This window comes from Daldinia loculata (assembly GCF_022478755.1).
Source record: "Daldinia loculata strain CBS 113971 unplaced genomic scaffold F4817scaffold_5, whole genome shotgun sequence".
NCBI lineage: Eukaryota > Fungi > Ascomycota > Sordariomycetes > Xylariales > Hypoxylaceae > Daldinia > Daldinia loculata.
The window spans coordinates 617,951-640,070 of NW_026054859.1; the positions used below are offsets into that span (position 1 = coordinate 617,951).

Below are 22,120 nucleotides of genomic sequence, written 5' to 3' on the forward strand. Positions count from 1 at the left end.
ATTTTTTTACTTAATTATTTTAAATTAAATTATAATAAATATATAAGTAATGTTTTAAGTTTTAATTTTATCTTTTTATTTATTTATTTATTTACAAATAAAATGCAATATTTAATTTTCTTTTAATATAGAATTAATAATATAAAATAATTTAAAATTTGCTTATAAATAACAAATTTTTATTTAATATAATATTTTTTAATAATTTTAATTTTAAAAATATTTTTTAAAAAAATAAATTTGTTAATTTTAACGTTATTAAATTTTTAATTATTAAAATATATATAAAATATTTTAAATATTTATTTATTATAATTAAAATATTATTATAACGTTTTTTATTTTTAATTAATAATTTAAATAATTTTATTATAAAATTTATTAATAATTATTTTATTAAATTAATTAAAATAAATAATAAATAAAGTTTATTATAAAAAAAATAATATTTTATTTTTATATATTAATAAATAATACACAATTTAATATAATATTTTACGTTTTTTTATAAATTTTATTAAAAATAACATTTAATTAACCGTTAAATCGTTTTAAAAACTTTTAAATATTTTGTAATAAATATATTATAATAATTATATAATAATTTTTTTTATAAGTTTTAAAGTATATATATTTTATTTTTATATTTTAATATATTTTAATTATTTGTTTTCCACGCGGTTAATTTATTAATTTAAAAGGTTTTTTTCCATTTTTTTACAATAATAAATTTATTTTATTATTATATTATTATAATTGTTTTACGTAAAAATTTTTTTTTTACATTTTTATTAATAAATTTTATTTAATATATTATTATTATATTATTTGTTAATATTATATAATAATTATTATTACTTTTTATTTTATTACGTTTTAATAATAATTTTAAAACTTTTTTTATTATATTTTTTTTAATTTTATTATTAAAACGAAATATGAATTACGTTTAAATATCACGTTTTATTTTTAACTTTACAATTAAATTTTAATAATTTAAACGTTTTAATAATTTATTTACCAGATTTAAATATTTTATTTAATATTTAATTTTAAAATTAAAATTAAATAATTATTTTAATTAATAAATTTATTTAATATTTAATTTTTTTTTAATTATTAAATATTAATAATTTAAATAATTTATTAATACTATTACCTTTTACAAAATATAAATTAAGTAATATTTCCATTATTTAAAAATATATAATATTGTTATTAATTTTACATTAAAGATTAAATAATATAACTTTACTTTTTTTAATTTATATAATAAAAAAACTATTAAATATCACGCATTTTTATATAATTACGTAAGAATTACTTTTATTACATTTTATAAAACGTTCGTTTTTATTTTAATAATTTATTATAAATTAAAATATTTAAATAATAATACGTAAATAAATAAATATTAAAGTTTTTTAAAAATTAATAAATTATTACTTTATAATAAAAATTATTTTAATTCGTTTTACCGTAATAAATTGGTTAATGGGGCAATTATTTTCGAATATTTTTTAATAAATCTTTTATAAAAACTTATAAATTCTAAATATATTTAAATATTTTTCACGTTATTAAATACTAGCCATTTAATAATAACATTAACTTTAACTTTATTTATAAAATTTTTTTTAACGTTAATTATAAACTTTAAAAACGTAATTTAAATTATATTAAATATACATTTTTTAAAATTTGCATAAAATTCCCATTATTATAATTTATTAAAAACATTACAAATTTATTAATAATAATTTTCCTTTTTTTTTAAATAAATTAATATATTATTTAAATAAATAATATATATTATATTTATTAAATTAATGAACAAAAGTCGTATATTAAATGACTTATTTAATCAGATGACTTTATTTGATCAGGTGACTAAAATCCTAGTATAAGTACCTTTTATAGTTGCACACACCCATTTTACATAACTTTAACCACATCGAATACAAGTCATTCCTTTTATTTATAACATCATTTAAACCATGGCATTAAATTTAATATAAAGGTTTAATTTAAGTTTAAAGTTAATAGTTTTATTCATTAATTAATATACGATTCATATAATTTTAAAACGTAATTAACGCATTAATAAAATTAAATAATAATATTAAATATTTAAAATAATTATACTTTATTTTAAATATTATTTTTCACTTATTTTTTTTACGAATACGTATCCGATAATACGCATCTTTTAAATTAAACTTAATCATTACTTTTATTTTTTTTAAACAATTTAATATTTCACTTATAAATAATAATATTATTTTATCTTTTTTTATTATTTTATTTAAAATTTAATAATTAATATAAAATCGCAATTTACTTTTTAATTTTAACGTAAATAATATTAATACTTTTATTAAATTTTTTAAAAATTTAATCCACTTTTTTTTTAATAATTAATCGATATAATTTTAAAATGTTTTTTATTCCATTTTAAATAATGTATAAATAAACTTTTAAAAAACTTTTACTTTTAATTTTAAATCGATTAAATATTTTATTTTATAATATATTATTAATATGCCGGAAAGTTTTATATTAAAAACATTAACATATTTTTTATATTTTTTAAATATTTAATAAATTTTTTTTTTAATTTTTTAAAATTTCATTTTTATTATAATAATAATCATCGCTATTATTAATTCTTTTATTACTTTACGTATTTTTTTTTTCGTTATTACCAAATATAAATTTTTATTTTTTAAACAATATTTTTAACGTTTATTTTTTTAATCTATATTTAAATTTTTTTTAACATTTTAAAAAATATTTAATATTATTTTTTATTTTTTATTTAATATTTTTTCAACCAATTTAAATTTATTATAAATTATTTATTAAATATTTACGTTATTTTTTATTTTTATTAATATTATTTTTTACTTTTTTATTTATATAACTTTTTTAAAAACTTATAACTTTTTATTATTTTTTTATTTTTTTTCTTTTAAAAAAATAATCTTTTTTTTAATATGTTTACGTTATTTATAAAATTAATAAATTTTTTATAATATACTTAAACCCCATTTAATTAAAATTTAACTATAATTTTAAAGTAAATTTATAAAATTAAATTTTTTTATACTTGTTTTTTTTCTTTTTTATTTTTAATAAAAAAAGCATTAACATTAAATATTAAAACCTCGTTATAAATTTTTTAATATTATTTTATAAAATATCTTTTTTTTTACATTAATAATATATTAAATTTAAATAATTAATAATATAATAACTTACTTTATAACATTTAAAATAAATTAAAATAACTTTTTTTTTTAATTTATTAAAAGTCTTTTTTTCTTTTTTTAAAAATAACCGATTAATCTTTTAAACTTTATAAATTTAAAATCTTTAAAAACGTTTTTATTTTTTTTAATTTATATTTATAATTAAATTTCCAAATATTAATTTAACATTTTTAACTTTTTTAATTAATTCCGTTTTAATAATAAATAAATTTTTTTTTATTATTTCCAATTATAATATTAACGTTATTTTAATTAATAAATTTATAACTTAAGATTTATTTGTTAAATTATTTAAATTTTTTACTTTTATTAATTTATACCGTTTTAAAAACGCATTAAATTTTTTCTTTTTAATTTAACATAACATATTTAATTTTATATAAATTAATAAATTACATATTTTTTTATTTTTAATAATAAAATTTAATTAATCTTTAAATTTTTTCCACGTTAAATTTATTAAATTATTATATTTTTTTATTATTAAAAAATAAATTTACCAACAATTTATTACTTTTTTAAAAAATATATTTATATATATTATTTTTTTTTTATTTATTAAAAAATCGTTTATTAATAATATAAACTTTTCTTTTAAATTTATAAAAAATATTATTAAGTCATTTTTATTTTATTTTTTTATTTTAAAGTTGGGAAATTAATTCGGGAATGACTTTTTCGTTATAATTATTACTTATTTCTTTTATTATTATTTATTTTTTCTTTAATTAAATGGAAATTCGGTTTTATTTTTATTTTTAAAATTTTTAAATATTTTTATTTTTATTACATTTTTCGATTTCGTATCGCTATTTTTAATTTAATATTTAATTAAAATTTAAATATTAACTTTTTTATCATATTAAAATTCGAAATTTTTATTACGTTCGTTATTTAATTATTATTTATTAACTATTATTTAACCGTTTTTTTATTTTTTACCATTTTCACTTTTTTTTTTTTTTTTTTTTAATAAAATTTCTTTTATTTTACGTTTATCAATTTACAAATTAAAAAAAATAAAGCGTTAATTTATTATAAATAACTTTTAATATATAATTATTACGAAAAAATAAATAATTAATTAATAAATAATTTATAATATATATATATAATTTTTAATATTATTAATACTTGCTTTTTTTTTAAATTTATAAGGAATTTAAGGTTTTTTTATATATAATATAACAAATAATTAACTGGTAAATAGCTTTAACTTAAATTTTAAAACCTTTATTACGTCATACGCCTATTGTAATCCTTGTCATTTGACAGAGTATATGTTGGTGAAGTATTCATTTCTATAACAAATAACTACCTGTATGATTACCTTGTCTTGTTTAGCTATAATAATCTCTCATGGATATATCTTATACCGCCTTGCGATACGGAGACAAGCTTGGTGAGATAGCCAGACGGTTCGGCATCCCGTCTAGCCATTTAAATGCATGGACACGGGGTAGAGCACCTCGCTTTTAAAATCCCCTTCCATATAATTTTCAAAATCATCTGATGAATATTCGGGATTCTCCCCCTGCTGCTCCTGCTGCTCCTGCTCCTCCTCCTCCCTCCTTTTCTATATTCCCAACTTGTAACTTGTAACTCCAAATCTGCATTATAGGGGCCTGAAACCAGATCTTTATTAGCCCATTCCTTGGTCATTTTTATTTCGGTTCGGGCAATCTGTTTTCGGAATCCAGGGGTGCCCTCTGCATCTCTCCATAGGTATTTGACACGTAAGAGCAAGACGCAGCCTAAGAGTGCTTCGCCAAAGTTCATACTCAGCAAAACCGCGAATGGCAGGCTGCTCAGACTCCGACAAGTAGCTATCGACCGAGATACATCTGAATTGATTCTTCCGGGGAACAAATCTTAGCACATGCCCTCTTTCATAGAGATCAACGTCCCCATCAAACTCGTCGCTTTCGTCTGATTTGCTCTTCTGTTGAGGGCTTGTGTGCTTCATAAAGCTCCAACCTCGTGATTCATGACCGTGTTAGCTCCGATTTTTACATCTTGGGTACTGGTTATTGCCTTGTTGGTTAGAGGAAGTTGAGTTGTAGGTTAAGCATGCTATATGCAACGAAACATATTGTTAGGGACTCGGTATGTTTTTCTGCCAGCTTGTTGGGATCCTTTGGTGTTCTTGTGGTTGGACGACCCTTACTAGGCCGAGCGCATAGAGAGCACTGGCAACTCCGTTGGGGAGCTCCCCAAAACAATTCGTTCAATTACTGTTGACTCTCAAGGCTTCGAAATATTCCTTCGCTGGTACATTTGCGAGTATGCCGTTGCAATTTACTGTGTCCCAGTTTGCGGTCTTGCTCATATCAGCAGCCGGTGCACCCTTGGACTATTCGAAGCCGTGGTTATAGGGCGTCCCAACGATCTTGCCACTCGTACCGATTCCACCAGTCAGTGACGCGGAACTTGGGGATCACGACTTCGTTTATAAACGCTTGAAACTTGATATGGAACCAGTAGGCAGCGATGTGAGGATTCTCGCGGTTGTTGCGGCGGGAGATCTTGATTTTGTTTTCGTTCGAGGCCGCATATTATTATTTGTTAAAATTAGGCAAGTGCTTCTGTAGATCCCACCAGTGGTAATCGGCGGCAGAGAAGGTAAGAAATAAGGACGGGCAGCGGCTAGGTTCGTTGGCATCTTGATCTTTTTGATCGCTTCTACCCGACTCTCTGGGATTGCGATTCTTGATCCGTCGACTGTGAATCCTAACAATTTCACTGATGGATAACCCAGGAATGATTTCTTGGGGTTCAGAGCAAGTCCGATCTCTTCGAACAACTTGAAGACTTTTCTGAGGTGCTGCTCGTGCTGTTTGGCAGTGTAGCTGTATATGACTACATCATCGATATATGCATTAACGAAGTCTTCGTATGGGCGGAGTCTTTGGTCCATGAACCGTTGTGCGTATGGGCCGGAATTTCGGAAACCCATGAGTGCTACGTTCGAGACTTCGAGTCCTCTGGGTGATATTATGGTCATCCGATTTTTGTGTCGCTCCGCGACAGGGAGTTGATGGAAAAAAGGACTCGAGGTTTACCCGCCGACCCGCTTAGGAAGGATAGGTGCCTCGTAGATTGTCCGTATAACGCACTATAGAGTTCGGCATCGCCCGTCAGCCTCGAGGGCGATCCTAAGCTTATCCGCGCTGGGAGCTTGGCTTCCTGCTTGGCTGTCCGTATGGGTTGCAGCGCACTAGAATCGTCACAATGGTTTCCACCTCGAACCATGGCCTTGGGTCGGCGATACATATGGCCTCGACCCAATAGTCTTTGCAATCTTCGATCTATTTGCCGTCGCGATAAAGGTTCTCTGTCACCTTGACAAAGTATGTAGGTAGTTGTCTAGTTTATTGTATGTAAGGAGTTGTTCCAATTGAAAAGAATATATTTTAGTTGATAGAGCGTCTGTTAGAATAATATGTACGCTGGTGGTTGGAAAGAAAAGGACTCGGGATTGTTGATTAGGTTAAATATAAGTACGAGAGTTTGATTTTAAGTATTATTAGAAATACGTAGTTGTAGCTTTGGTTGACTGTTTTGTATTTGTTATGAGTTGAGGAAAGAAATAAATTTCTTCTTGTCTGAAACGAAATTCTAATGTAGTACATAGCAATTTGTATTGCTATGTAAGACACCTGTCACAGCCGGTAGTACGGTTGACAGCAGGGCAGCTGGAAGTTTCTTTTTATTTAGGTACCTCCTTACGGTACATAAGTCTACGAACTGGAAGGTGTTACCGCGTAAATATTTCGAGATGTACATATGGTCCATGCTTTAGATACATATGTGTACCCAGGGGAGGTGCTATACTTCTATTCCAAAAGAAAGTATCATGTACCTAAATTATGATAATAAACCTCAATGTTGGTTTGAAACGGCTTAAAGGCTTAAACAATACCGACTAATATCTGTCTTGTGTTGTCGCGAAGGTTGGTGCCAAAAGTCTTGCGCATACCATAGCTTAAACGATACAGTGCGAGCTCTTCTACTCGCACATACCTTTATTAGCATTAAATATGCAAGACTTTCGGCCGCAACCTTTATAATTGATAAAAATAAACAATCATTAAAGTCATTTCTTATAAATTGGTCAATACTTTGAATATATCAATATCAATGTTTCTTCTTCTTTTTACCCGTGTTTTATACTATTTCGAATCTCCGATTATTAATTTGTAATACACATACATGTAAAAACACCAAGAACCCCGCATTTTCAACTCTTTTGTACTATACATATACCTACCTCAACTAACACTAACAGCGACTAAACAATAAATGGCCAATCGAGTACCCTACTTCTTCTACGCGCCTACGTGGGACTACCCACCCAACGGGCCCATAAAGCTAGGCAGCGTGCTCACATCGCTTAAGAAGCCCGAACGACCGCTATATACCGCAGCCCCTTCGGCGCATGCCAATGTCTTTTCCTCACAGAAGAGCCAGGTCGAATTCTCGCGCGAGAAGCTGAATTCGGGACAGTTTTCTATAGTAACGAAGTTTCTAAGTTTCCTCGGAGTGGGAGTAGATGTTGGTGTAGGCTGGGACATTAGGTAAGGTTAGGTGATTTCTTACGTTATGCCCGTCGATTAAAATAGGTAGACATGATTTATAAACACCGTGGTCGATATTTCAAGCTGTAAATGCTTTATATATAGACTGCTACTGCTACTGCTACTCCGACGATCAAAGTTATGACGCTAGATGCCCCTTAATTTAGGACTTATATATGCCTCATTACTTCAAGACGCTTAATTTCTTCCTCCTCATATGATAGTTCACGCGTCATAACTCAAGTAAAACTAACCACCTTCGTAGTGAGGGAGAGGCATTCAGCTTCGACCGGATTGAGACGACCCAATTCTTCCCGAACCAAGATTATCTCCAACGATGCATTGAAGCCGACCCCGTTCGTCGGTACCTGGATAAATCTCGCTACAGAAAGCCAGTATATATAATCACAGGTATCAAGACTGTTACTGGTGCTAAAGCCAAGTCTTTCAAGTCTCGAGGCGTGGGTGGAAGTCTGGGCGCCGAAGTTGATGGCAGGGTTTGGAGCGGCGGAACTGTTCCCATCAGCAGCGGGCCGACAATAGAGGTGAATCATGGGAGGAATACGGACATGTCCTGGGAAGGCAGCAGTGACTTCGTCTTTGCTTTTCGAGTCCGGAAGGTTCTCGTGGAAAAGAAAACGGGAGTCGTAAGTAAGGATGAGGACTATAGGCGTGGCGCTATGCTGGAGAGGGAGCATAACACATTTGAGGTTCCAGTCCTTTCTATCTTAGAAGAGGATCCAGTCCTTTCCATCTTAGAAGAGGACCCAGAATTGGAACAGGAAGGCTTCAGCAAGGAAGAATTGATGGAAGGTGATATGTCCGTCATCTGCGCTGTTCCGCATCCACGGACAGGTGGAGAGGACGAAGAGTAGACAAGCCGTGGAAGCGAAGGGAAGCTGACATTTAAACGTAGCATCATGTAGGAGATATGAATATAGTAGAAGATCCGGGTGATATTATGCTTGGCTAGTAGATATGTACTGACTTCTCGGAACCATAAATCTTTTTAACTGATCAAAAGATCTCCAATCGTAAGGTCAATAAACCTCTTATCCTTACCAAACAGGCTGTCAGCATATAAGCTAAGATCAATAAAATGGTACCCATCTCGAGCCTTGTAAGATGGACCTTTCTCTGCAACTCGTCGAAGTACGGCTTTCATCCGTTTCTGTCGTTTCAACATGTCTGCTTTCTCTGGCAAATGCAGCCGCGCGTATTGTAAGATAAATGCAGCAATACCGGCGGCTATCGGTGTCGCGTATGATGTCCCGGATTTGTAGTTAATGCAAGAGGGATTTGAGACATCATCGCAGAGATGAACCGGCCATGCCGACTCTACAGCCTCTCCCACTGTTGCTAAGTTGATGTCATCGGGGACAGCGGTAGGACTAAACCCAGACCTGTTACCATTTACATCTGTAGAATTAATACAGATCACATTTTGTTCTCGCGCGGGACTGAGATAGTTAGTGTTAGACGATTATGGAGTAACGGGGTGCTTGGATCTCTTAAGTTTTATGAAATTCGTTATGCTTTTTGGAAGATACTTACTATGCTCTGCCTCGTTGGCCACCGCTGTTGGAAGCAGCAGCAAAAAGAAGTACATGTTTCGAGTAAGCATTCATAATAGCTAGTTCGAGCTCATCATAGCCGTCGATGTCGCAGGTAGGGAATCCGAAAGACATGGAGATGACATCGACTTTCCATGTATCGACGGCAAGGGTAATGGCCTAAGCGCGTTAGTAATTTATATAGCGAATAATTGTTATTGGTATTTACCTTTGCGATAACACTGGGGTTAGACGGCTTATCCTCTGCAATCTTTGCTACATATAATTGAGCATCAGGCGCATAATCAAGAAGTAGACCGAAACCAAATGTGCCATGCCCATTCCGATCATGGACTCTATTTTTGAACTTCTCGTTAAGCCAGTTGTACTTGCCTTTGATATTGTTGCTACGAGCTTCTACGTCCGGGTGAGTGAGATCAATGCCCGTGTCGAGAATCGCAATTTTAACGGGCGGAAATGCCAATGACGAAGCGAAAGGTGTAATGAACTTGTTGTAAACTGCTTGGTACCTGGACTTCCAGTTCAAGTAGTTTGAACATCTAAATAAGAGCATAGTTAGTCCGTGTACTAGATAATGAGAGGGAAGTAGCTCATGGGTGGTTGACATACGCTTCGGGAGAGTGCGCCTCCGAAACGGTCTCGTCGTCAAAGAACCTCGATTCCTTGTAGTAGACATCCTGATCCGTCGGGGAAGATAGAGATAGACTCTGTGTGAGGTGAGAGTGAGAGTCAAGTTTATGAGCCAATATAAATGCATATTGATGCTGGAAATTAGCAAGAGGGTTGAGATGGTGAGGGTAGTGTTGCAGCGATGGTTCCGGCGACGGGCTAAACGAATAGAGGCTATCTACAGTCTCGCTTGGGCTCAATGCGCGAGTTGGTTGGGTTTGCTCGCTCAGATCCGAGATTGTCTGATCCCAGCTTCCAAAATCCAATGTTTGCGCAAAGCGATCAAGGTCATCGATGGAGATTGAGCTGTAGGCTTGTATTAATTCATTTTCGAGTGGTCGTACCACCTCCTGATATATCCTGGTTCTTAAAATCTTATCATCTAATTTGTTTCCATCTTCGTCTTCCCACGTTGTCGGATCCAGACACTTCTCCACGGCGGAATGAAACTGAAAGTTCTCGGGGATTTCGTCTCTACAAGCGCGAAACACCATATCTACGTCTAAATACGTCGTGCGGCTCGATGATTCATCTTCTAACTCAACGCTGTACTTCTTAGCCAATATCTCGAATGGAGTCACGAAATAAACTTCCATTAGCATTGCTGCTAAGGTGACAAGACTTGGGCATTGATGTTGTACTAGATCGTCTGGGTCGATATCATCTGGGTCTATATCACTGCAGTCGTAATCTTCTTGTTCGCACCCTCTATTGCTATTGACGCAGTTGTCAAAGGGGCTTGAATTTGTGTCTAGGCCTGAAAGCCGGGTTTGGATGAAAGGTCTTAAAGGTATTGCGGAAGTAGCGGTACGAAAGAAGATGATGTCTGAGGAATTCCAGGTTGGTTTAAGCCATGGCGTGTCGTGAAGATGAAGAACTGCGTAACTAAGAAGTACGGCAAGGATTCGTCTTGTCCGTTCGGTAAATGAACGCGATCCACCCCTGAGGAATTGTTCGAGGGTTACGGCGTCTTTCGTCTTGTCGACTAAGAATTGGCTCCTCTCCGATTGTAACTTGTATAAATGGCCTCGCGTAACTTTGAATTCCAGTCGATGAGCCGTCATCTTCTTGATCTTTACGATCGGTTCGCATAGCCGTTTTACCTTCATCGCTGGGGTCTGTGATTTTTTCCTCTTGGTTCGGGTGTTATGTGCCTCGTCATCAATCGCCCATTGGACGACTGTTTCTTTCATAGTATGGACCCGAGCTTCTTGCCAGTCCTGCTTCATAGACAGGAACATGTCAAAGTCGATATCTTCCTCAGTGTCGTCGTCTGAAACAGGTTTTCGATAGGTACCCAAAGAGAGCCTAGCCCCGAAATCATGCGTAGGTGAACATGGGCAGTCCTTACATGCCACAAGTGCCTTGAATATTGACTTGGCGGCACTCCAGACAGCATAGGATGGTTCGCTAATATTTCTCTGAGGTGCGAAGTCCTCGGCTGTCCATTGTGAGGGGTCATCGGGGTATTGTCCTCGGAAGTCATCTTCCCACAAGGCCAGTGCCTCAATAAACCCATTGCGCTCATTTGTAGAGGTACCAAAACTGAGAGAATTCTTAATGAATTGGAGTTTTGTGCCGTCATCAGCTTGCCGTATTTGCTCCCAGCTCTGATTGAATGCGAGCAGCTTCGTATAAGACGAGGTTCCGCAAGTAGATTGCCTTAGCAGTTTATAAGATGACAACGTTGAGCCGAGATGAACTAATATTCGGTCCAGGTACTTGACAGCAATCCTAATGCCAGCTCTGTGAATGCGGTTTGCGTGATCACGTATCATGGCACAGTACGCTGTCAAATCGGCATAAAAGACCTTGAGATCTCCATCGTTTTCACGGAGTCGCAGGATTTTCGCAATCTCTTGAATCGTCTTGGAAGTAGTTACTAGTAGATTGGTGGTATCAATATCCCTAGCGGTAATAGAAATCGTTGATACCATCTTGCTTTAACCTGGGATGGAATCAGATACCGACCTCCAATGCCTAATAGTTAATTAAGATATAAATTAAGATGTTAAGATATCACCGGCCACTGGCGAGTCTAGACATCTCTAGGTTAGCGAATATGTATCGAATGTGATTTTAGCGATCTGGCTTCATAGCTCCGTATACCTCCGCTACCTGTTTATCCATACACACGGTGCTCAAGGTGTATTCCGGATGGTTTCACTAACGGCGAGGAATGTTGTTCGGATCAGCGCTGCGTTTTCGGGTGTAAGGGTGTAAGATGAGGGACAAATGCTATATACCACGTGATGGAAGTTCAGCTTATGCACCGTCCATTTATAGCATTTATAGGGCCTGCCTACCTACCTAAGGTAGGTATGTACATAATATAGGAGGTAGGTACGACATCGCTTAGTGCTTCGTACCTTCTACCATATTTTCTATTTTCATGAGGGATAAGCACAATTCTATCAAGTTATACACTAACCTAGTAGGTAGTTACTGGTTACATAAACCTCTATACACCTAGCCGAACACGAGAGCCTTACAACGCCCCGCTTCGTCATGTTCATTTCTCAACTATTTCACTACCAACTGATTGCGGTTACGGATGGATAAAATGTCATTACACGGTCCGTTTCGCACAACGGTCGACTAGAATGGCGGCGACGGCCACGGCCACTGGCGCTGACGTTGATCAGCAACCGCATCCTACAGTAGCTGAAAGCGCCGCATCATGCCTGCACTCTTTCCAGCAATGTGTTCAAAGAGCAGCATCCATCCACCCACGAGAGCTTTCACTTGTGGAAGACCAGCTAGCAAGGTTTTCTGTTTGGACGACTAATATCAGAGTATTTGCACCAGGTCGAGCGGCGTTAGACCATCGCCTACGCGAGGCTCCTGATGTTCAAGATGCCGTTACCGGTCTTCTTGATGCGCTGGCTATCCGCGTCCAGAGCTGTAAGCCGGATTTCATGATTTCTAGCCTTATGAAAGACTGTTTTCTTTTTTATAGGCCATTGGTGGGAATAAATGAGGATATCTCATATTCCGATGGCGAGAACCTCTTTGGTGGCTGCAAGCGAATAGCTACCTTTCTGGACCGACCTTAACAGAAGGCCCCTAACATTTCTTTGAGTATAGTCTTGGTTAATACACTACGACTACACAAACTATAAGAATGAAAAGCTAAGTATGTATAGGTTGGAATAATCTTGAACCCCTTAGTTCCAAGGTAGCTCAAGAGTCTAGTCAGCCCTTAGTAGGGGTCGACCCTAAGTTCCGGAAATCAATCCAAGAAATCGCCAATGAAATAAGTTTACTCCATAGATTTTCAAACACCATTCGTAGAGCAAGCAAAGCGGCCCAGAACCTCAAAGCGGCCGACTCATTTCGAATCCGCGATGATGAAGGGAACGACGCCGAGGACTTTATAACGAAGTTGTTCGTTAACCACATTCGAGACAAATTTCCAGGGGTTAGCGACAGGATTTGTCAACGTCTCGCCGAAACTATGGTACTGCGACGGAAACGGATTCTTTATAGGAGATCTCGTTACGGGGATACTCCCATCGGACTCCAAGAGACTCCCTCTCAACCTCGGGTCACTGTACCCAAAGTCCAACTCAAGATTCGTGCGGCAGAGCAGCCACGGTCTGAGGGACCTCAATCCGGGGATGCATCCAAAAGCGCCATACAATCCGTAGCGCAGAGTGCCACCACATTGGCCCCTAGTAACTTTCAAAGGGCCTCGGCTCCGTCCGTGGTCTCTGTGTCGAAGACTGTAGCGTTAAGTAATCATGAAGAACTTACATTCCCTCCAGCTCCGCTCGGCAGTCTAAAACGGAAATACAACGAAGTTAGAAGACAACGAGAGGAAATTGACAAACACAATCTCGACTCCCCAAATAGCGGGGATAAACTCAAGTCTCTTAATTCAGTATGGAAAGAGAAAGCTAAGGAAATAGGAGAAATTATAAAGGCTGTAGGGGAGGTAACCTGTCCGTTCTGCTTTTATGCCCTTCCAGCAGAGGACGTGATAGATGATAACAAATGGAGGTTAGTTGCCATTGTTATGAAGTGAACTCTACCTTACTAAAGATTACTGCGGTATTACCTACCTACCTTAGGTAGGTAGGTTAGGTACGTATGCCGACAACAAATGCTGACATTCACTCCGCAGGCTCCACGTCAAAAATGACCTCGACGCATACGTATGTCTGTTCGAGGACTGCAGCTTACCTCACGAATTATATGTACACAGTAGCGCCTGGCTTAAACATATGCGTGAGCATGCCATGCGCTGGCGCTGTATATCGAAATCCCATGGGCAGTTTGTATGCGAGTCCAGAGACGATTATCTCACACACATGAAGACCACGCACAAAGGCAAATTCTCCGACGCCCAACTCCAAGCTTTAGCCGATAGAAACGGTCGGGTCATTGGCCCTCTATTTAGATCTTGCCCGCTATGTGGAAAGAAAGAGGTCGACAGCACCATGGATAATCATATCGTTGGCCATCTACGGTTTCTTGCTCTGAAGTCTTTGCCTACATGCGAAGAGGAAGGGCTGGAAGACGAGGGAAGCCAAAAAGGCGGCTCGAGTGCTTCAAGAGCACAGAGTAGGAGGAGCACAGTCGAGAGCGAACTCAAGGGACGCAGTTTAGGAACACTCGAAGATATTGGCGAGGTCAACGGCGAAAGCTGGCGTTCCTTTCTATGGAACGCCCCGGAACTTCGGAGCAAATACGCGCCCTATGGAGGATTTCATTCTTACATATCCAAGTACCATACTCTACACGCCGAGGAAGATTCGACAAACAAGGCTTCGCCCGGCAACACCGCGTCTCCTACGGCATTTCCTCCTCCACCTGACGATGAAAGGCTTCTGTTCAACCATTCCGCTGATCCTTCTTTGGAATTTTTCGAAGGGTCTTTGTTTGACGGAGTACCGGATACAGAGCGACTGGAATTCGAGTGGGGGTTTATTCCTAGCCAACATGGAGCATCCAGGAGTCTCAAAGATGACCCCATTCTTCAAAAGTTTCTTGTCAAGTATGATTATGGGACAATTGGTGAATCTTTCTCAGGGCTTAATGTTTTACCGATGAACCTTTCGGATGTGCTAAACGAAACCGAGGGGCTCCGGACTAGCGCTTTCAGTGGCTTTACTTTCCCCCCTACGTACACCGGGCCTCCCGAATTTCGTCATTTTAGTAGTTCTCCAGTTACTGAGATCAATATTAACGACGGCAGCTATCCATCGCCTTATTTATCCCCTAAACGGGACATTTCTACCGGCTATAACTATGAGGATTGTCCAGACCTGGCTAGTAGTCGCGAAGGGCCATGGTTTTCCTTATTCCCTCAAGTTGATACTGTCACCAACCAGGATGACCACGGGAATCCTTGGAACTTAAAGCACGTCGAGTCATTTAAACCTGAAGATATCGTTTACAAAGACGATGTTACGGAACGGGAACGATTTGGATTGTACCCTGAATCCGACACGGTTATCCGCCAAGATAACATTACCCCTAAACTGGCAGTTGATGATATACTGGCGGCTGGCGATGATCCGGGTGGCCGGAATCAGTGGCCACAACCACGACCACGACAATTACGACAACCAGCATCACCACCACTACTACCATCTCCGCCACCTCCCCTTACGCCAATTAATATCAGTCAGCAGACGATACGCTACGCAGCTCAGGCACCGCTAGAATTAATAGACGAAGATTCTGAGGATATGATGAAGAAAAAACTAGCAGAGATGGATACCAAAGGGAAGAAGGCGGAAGCCGACGACAAGCAGGAAGAATTTGAAGCTCGAATTAAGGACCAGAGCTTAGACGCGATCTTAGACAGAACGAGAAGAATAGATAGAAGTCGAGCGCTTAGGCGCGATTCTAGACAAAGGAAGCCATCAGATAAAGATCCAGAGTTTCAGGATGCCACCGAGCGCGAAAGGACCAATTCGGAAACTTTGGAGTGTGTGATTCGGCACCTATCTAGTCAGAATAGCCGTTACAATGATACTCAGCCAGATAGCTCTGATGATGATGATGATGAGAACGTTAACGTCTATTGGTCTGCTATAGCTAGGTAGTTACAGCGGCGTATTTATAGCGCTTTAGACGTTTAAAATACCTTTTTAAAAAGATAGAGCTAAAGTTTTGCTTAATATAAAAGATTTTTTACTTTTTATTCCTAGCTTTTACCTGTTTATAGCATTATTTTACTTAATTAACGTTAATGTTAAGTAGCCGATTTTAATTAGGGGGAAAACCGTTAAATACGCCCTTTTATAACGGAGATGGAATTACCCTTAGCGCCCGGCAATGCCCAAGGAAAAACTTAAATCGGACCATTTTTGGTTTAACCACAGTAGGATTTGAACCTATTTGTGTTGCGGCCTGTAGGCCCAGATAGCTCTGAAAGTGTCTTAAATTCACAAGAACGCAAACCTCGCGAATCTATTGTAAGGATGGATCCGGATTGTGCAATATGTCATGCACGAACATCAAGAAACCGCTACGAAGAATTCTAGTGAACAAGGAAGTCCGAGGGAGGTGGTAGATGGTCACATGCCGCCAATAAAGGAGCAAGTCAACGCTAGTTGGAGGTCGGCCGTCCAATCGTTTCCTGAGATACTCGAGTACTTTTATAGCCTTGTCGAAGTGACGCTTCCCAGTGACGATGATCCCGCTGTAAATGATCCGCCGCTTAGCGCGCTATCGGGTTCAAGAAAGCCTTCTCGACGAACACATCTGCAGCCTCAAATCGGTTCGGATGCACTTGAATTCAGTAAAGCGGAAACCTCGAAGCAGGGGGAAGCTAAGAAACCCGAGCAGGAAGCGATGGCTTACCCGCTCTACGAGAGGTTCACGAGAAAGGCGTACTTATAGGTTATATAGGTAATATAGAATGCCATCCAACGACCCAGGAGCGTTCTCGGATCATCGTCGGCGTCAACCAGAATAAGGAACAATAGATGGCAAGACTAAGTCTCAATATGCCTATAAACACTCTGGCCAGAAAGGCGCGATAATCAAAAAAGAAAAAAAGAAAAATAGTTAGATTACAAGATACAGGCATTGGAAATACCAATCCTCCTTGGGATATGTATAGGCGTAGTATTGCTGATGTCCCCAACCGATATCATGGGACGCGTCGTGACGTGAATGGAGGGGTTTGGCTGGCTGGTTGCTCTTCTGGTTGATGGGTAGGTGATTTCTTGGGTAATTAAGTATCAAAGGTATCAGGAATACCGGTTCTCAAGGTTAGTAAGGTAATTACCTAACCTATGACTTATGGGGGGTCTGTATAAGGGAGCTGAGGGAGGAAGTCAACAAAATATAAAACTGCTTTCAAACTAACAAGGTATGAGGTATGATACCTAGAAGCATTACATATAAGACAATAAAACCAACAAGTGTAAATAAATATATCAGGGGGTTGCTATCAATATTATACAACTACCCGGCATTCAAATATAGGTACCTGTATCCAAAGCCCACTTCTACTACTCAGGGTCCTATGATATACCCTTCAACAATATTGTAATACTCCTCTCGTAACTACTCCTACTTCTACATCGACTACCCTCACTTCTCCACTCCAACATCACCCCCTATCCCATCCTTCGGCCCCCCACATTGACAATAACATAAGTACAGACCACCATTAATCACACACACCTTCTGGCACAAAATTAAATCAAAGTTCAAAGTTAAAATTCAACCGCCAGTGATCAAATTACCTACCTAGGTTAAGCTAATTAGATCGCAGCCCGCCAGCCAGCCAGCCTTGCCTGCCTTAGGGATAGCAATTTTGTACAAGTCCCACAATCGATCTGCCATCTTTCGAACGTGCTGCTGCTTGCTTGCTTGTTCACTACATCATCCAGCCTGCTTCCAAGAAGAAAAAGAAGAAAATCATTCGTCAAACACAGCAAAGATAATCTGACCAACGAGTAACAACAACTAACAGGGGTATAACCTCTCCTCCCCTTCCTCCCTTCAGTCTGCTCCTGCTCTCGTGTCTGCTCTAGTCCTCTTGGTACGATATCTTGCGCATCTCGCCTAACCGGTGTCGCGCGGAAGCCAACGCGTTCTCGAGCTGTAGAATCTCGACCTATATTTGTGTCTGTGATTAGCCGCTGCATACCAAATACGCGTATAATTATTATTAAGACTCACCTGTTGCTCCATCTCCCGAACCTTGAACTCGTGCGGGTTGAGCTTGGCGTAATCGACTCCCTCGTCCTCTTGGTTTCGGTCCTTGATCATGGCCTGCACCTGTCGCACAAGCGCTCTGCAAGCCGCGCCTACCGCCTTGCTGGCCTGCTCGAGGCTCTCCTGGCTCTTGCTCATGAAGCCGGCCTTGACACGACTGGCGGCTACGAGCTGAGCTGTCGAGGCAGCCACGTCGTTCGAAGCGACAATAAGCTGCTCGGGGCTGTTGCGACCGGATAGCACACCGTCTGCTGTCTCGATGAGCGTATTGGTCGACGTAGCCACAGCCTTCGCGGCTGAAATGAGACCCTCCGTCCATCGGTTGTTCTTCTTGTAGAACGCTGTCCTCGATGAACTTCCCCGACCTGCCTGGACGATCTCTTGCTGTGTAACGGTAGCAGCTTTGATTAGTTGAGCGATAGCATTGGTGACCGCTGTCGCAGCATCGAGTATCGAGTCGTGAACCTTGAGTTCGTAGGTCGAGTATCCGTCGCGGGGTTTGTTCTTGAGTTTAGCAAGACGGGCGGCCGCTGCGGCAATGGCATCAGCCGCCTTGCTTAGTTCTGAGTCGACAAGGTCGCCTAGATCGCCCTTATTGTTCGCTAGTCGACCGGAGGGAGCAAAGGTCTCAACTAGGGTAGTCAACCTCTGCAGATTTAGACGAACATCGCTGCTACCGTTCACAAGAACGTCAGTCTTTTGTAGAGGATCCATGCCTTCTAGCCTGAAGCTTTGAAGGCTACGGAGATGCTTAACGGTAGACTGGGCGGCAGCGCGAGCGCCATTGAGAAGCTGATCGGACTTCTTTTCGTCTGAGGCAAGACGGTTCAGACCCTTCGTATTGCTGCATACATCTGCTATAGCCCCTGCAAAGACGTTGGTCGCCTTGATTAATTCCGCATGAGTGGCATTAGGACCATCGGCGATGAAGTTGCTGAAAGTAGTAGCAAATTCCGAAGCGCTCGCCACAGCCTTTTCGACCTGGGATAGCACATATGTTGGCGAAGCGTTCTGGTTACCAGCCTGCATCGTCGAGTCTAATTCGTAGAGCGCGTCATCTACTCGAACCACACCTGATTGTAGTACCGAGTCAATAATGTCGTTGATCTTGTCAAGGTTCGCCATTATTAGAGCATCGATCTGGCCGTCCAGGGCATTGTCTGTGTCGCCCTGGTTGAGCTTAAGCTCGTTCAACTCAATTAGAGTCTGGTCCATGCCAGCCTTGTAGACCTCGAGCTCTTCCTCCTTTTCACGGAGTAATTGCTCAAGGTCTGAGCTACCGTCTTGTAGCTTAGCCTGTGCTTCTTCTAGGGCACGCGACTTGGTTCGCAGAGCTTCTTCCAAGTCTGCCATCTCCCTGTTGTACTTGGAGAGCATAGTAGACAGCTCGTTGCCTTTGCTTCGCTCGAGGTTGTCGGCTCTGTCATTTGCCATGCGAAGTTCTCGCTTCAGCTTTTCGACTTCATCCTTGTTGCTGCCGTTCAACCTATCCTTGTCGTGAAGTGCTCGGTCTCGCTCCCGAATCATATCTGCTAATTCTAGGTTCTTCGTCTTGATTTCACGCTCTAGCTTCTCGCGCTTCTCGATAGCTTCTTGGGCCGACGCCGCTTTTAGTTGGACTGTCTTGAATTTCTGAAGTAGATCGAGATGCTCGTGGCGTAGCTGCGAGTACAGCTTCGCTAAGGCCTCGTACTTGGTTCGCCATGTGTTGACCTGCTCTTGTAGGGCGCGGATTTGGTCATCCTTGCTGTTAACTTGTTGACCAAAGTTGTTCTGGATTTGGGCTAGCTCTCCCTCAAGTGCCTTCACTCGTTGGTCATATTGTTGCAGCATTAGTTGATCACGCTCATATTGCGCCCTCGCATTTAGATTTTCTTGCTCAAGTTCGGCCAGCCTCCCTTGTGTCTGCCATTGGGCTTGTTGAGCTATTAGTGCTTCTTGTTCCCTACGTTGTTGCTCTGCTAGAAGCCTTTGCTGCTCTTCAAAGTCTCGCTGAGCCTGCATTTGCGCGTCTTGCTGAGCACGAAGGGCTGCTGCTTGACGCTCTTGCAATACCCTTTGCTGTTCCTCGTACTCCTTGTTTTGCCGATCAATCTCACCCTGCCAGAACTCGGCAATCTCATCGGGTTCCTCGGACTTCGGCTGGCGTGCAGGGGTCGGCTGGCGCTCAATCTCTTGCTTTGGGCGGGCAGGTAATGCAGGGGCATTTTCGTCTTCTGCTAGCAAGTTGGGCGGGTCTTGCGGTAGTTTCGGGATCGTAATTAAACTGGTCAAGTAACGCAAGTTCGAGCATTCGTAATAGAACTTGACTAATCGGTAGTGCTGCGCGTCGTAACGCTGCCTCAGGGGTTCCAATGCGTCGTTATCGCCCGTTGCTATGTAACGTTAGTTAAGAATACCATCGGTATTTTATAAGTTGCCATACTTGAATGCATAGCTCTTAGCATGCTTGTGATGAATTTGTAAATTCCATAACTTTCTTGCACCAGAGGGACAATGGCGGAAATTCTACACTCATTGTTGCCAACATTTCGGAAATGTGAAAAGATCAGCTTCTGAAACTGCTCAATCTTGTCCTGGAGCGACATAAGGTCGGTAATTGTCTCGTAGCCCTCGTTGGGATCATTAATCGCCTTCAAGCTGACATATTCTTCGTATTCGAACGTGCCGTTGAACTCGGGGTGCTGTTGGTGGAACGATAGTTTCGCTAGGAGGAAGTAGACGTATTCTCGAATCAGGGGTCCATACCCTCGGACGCCCTCGCCGGCTAGACCTCTATTAAGACTATCGATCCAAGGTCGATTTGCCATAGCCTCCCTTAACGTCTGAGGATGCCCTTCCTGCAAGACTCTGTGGATGGTGATCAGGGCCTTAAACGTTTGTACTTCGTCGGCAAGAATAGGCTGCCTAGATACATCCCTGGTCAGCTCCCACTTCTATACGCTGGTCTCTAGCCACGTACACTTTCATACCAGCCCAGAAGGACTGGGAGGACTTGTGGTCCCATGTATAGACGATGGCGCTTCGTACATGCTTTCGTTTCGGCGCTGTCTCTTCCGGGCTTGTGGCTTTTCTAATGTTGATGGCGAGCTCCGCTTCGGATCTATACTCTAGGTGGTTAGCAGCTACGCAACAACCGACGGTGAAGTCCATGCTCATGATTAAGATAAGTGCGAATGGTCGATCTACATGCGCTTCGCGAAAAGGGAGTTTCGAAAAAGGGGGGGAAGTACGCACTTTGAATGATCAAGACTACGGATTGTAGCCATGGTGAATGAGTCACTGTGTTTGCTGTTTGCTGTTCGTTCTCCGCTACTGATGAATGCTTTGTTCCCACGGCTTTAGGCAGGTGAATCAGGAGTTGGGATGAAGCTTTAGACTCAAGTGACAGCTACTCTCAAGTACAGCGCATCCCACCCACCCGGTCTTCAGGAGGTATAATATAGTATAGAGAACGAATGTCGCGTATGTGGTTGAATTAGGGACCTAGTACGTTTAACATACCAAATGCTCGAAATTTCGATGCCTGACTCGTGCAATATCAGCGTCCTCGCAATCGCAACTCCCACAAGCAGCAAACTCTGTGGAGTTAAAGCCAAAAGATCAATCTGAGGCTGACGCAACTTAGGCTCTTGGAAGCTGTAGAAGCTGTCTTGGAACCATTCGATAAGCATTAAAAAGGGACATGGATCTTTAAACTCTCCACTCCCTATCGTCTAACCTCCGTGGTTTATCCGATGATGTACTTGTGGGGTATTAGCCTTTGATCGCCACATAACGCGCGGCGAGTGCGGCTGGGCATTTGACAGGCAGCACTTAAATCCTTACGGTTTAGTTACATATT

At 39.1% G+C, this 22,120-nt stretch overlaps 5 protein-coding genes across 5 annotated transcripts; 3 read left to right on the plus strand and 2 right to left on the minus strand.

The window, feature by feature from the left end:
• The first annotated feature begins 7,486 nt into the window (after positions 1-7,486).
• On the plus strand, positions 7,487-8,791 carry F4817DRAFT_216051 (uncharacterized protein). Its single transcript, XM_049298755.1, has 2 exons — positions 7,487-7,849; positions 8,115-8,791. The coding sequence occupies exons 1-2, from the start codon at positions 7,575-7,577 to the stop codon at positions 8,722-8,724; spliced, it is 885 nt and encodes a 294-aa protein (XP_049162742.1). The 5' UTR covers positions 7,487-7,574; the 3' UTR covers positions 8,725-8,791.
• Positions 8,792-12,358, minus strand: F4817DRAFT_216081 (pfs domain-containing protein). Its single transcript, XM_049298756.1, has 4 exons — positions 10,033-12,358; positions 9,632-9,962; positions 9,404-9,582; positions 8,792-9,309 (listed from the first exon to the last, which is right to left on the minus strand). Exons 1-4 carry the CDS (start codon positions 12,027-12,029, stop codon positions 8,859-8,861), a joined length of 2,958 nt encoding a protein of 985 aa, XP_049162743.1. The 5' UTR covers positions 12,030-12,358; the 3' UTR covers positions 8,792-8,858.
• Positions 12,359-12,695: 337 nt separating this feature from the next.
• On the plus strand, positions 12,696-16,148 carry F4817DRAFT_312366 (uncharacterized protein; the record flags this gene model as incomplete). Its single annotated transcript, XM_049300116.1, has 3 exons — positions 12,696-12,996; positions 13,239-14,094; positions 14,219-16,148. 3 exons carry the CDS (start codon positions 12,696-12,698, stop codon positions 16,146-16,148), a joined length of 3,087 nt encoding a protein of 1,028 aa, XP_049162744.1.
• A 192-nt stretch (positions 16,149-16,340) lies between these two features.
• On the plus strand, positions 16,341-17,453 carry F4817DRAFT_326478 (uncharacterized protein). The gene has a single exon (XM_049301892.1). The coding sequence runs from the start codon at positions 16,552-16,554 to the stop codon at positions 16,945-16,947; it is 396 nt and encodes a 131-aa protein (XP_049162745.1). The 5' UTR covers positions 16,341-16,551; the 3' UTR covers positions 16,948-17,453.
• On the minus strand, positions 17,454-22,031 carry F4817DRAFT_326480 (ANTH-domain-containing protein). Its single transcript, XM_049301893.1, has 5 exons — positions 21,514-22,031; positions 21,239-21,379; positions 20,702-21,183; positions 18,241-20,651; positions 17,454-18,175 (listed from the first exon to the last, which is right to left on the minus strand). Exons 1-5 carry the CDS (start codon positions 21,543-21,545, stop codon positions 18,089-18,091), a joined length of 3,153 nt encoding a protein of 1,050 aa, XP_049162746.1. The 5' UTR covers positions 21,546-22,031; the 3' UTR covers positions 17,454-18,088.
• Positions 22,032-22,120: the final 89 nt, after the last annotated feature.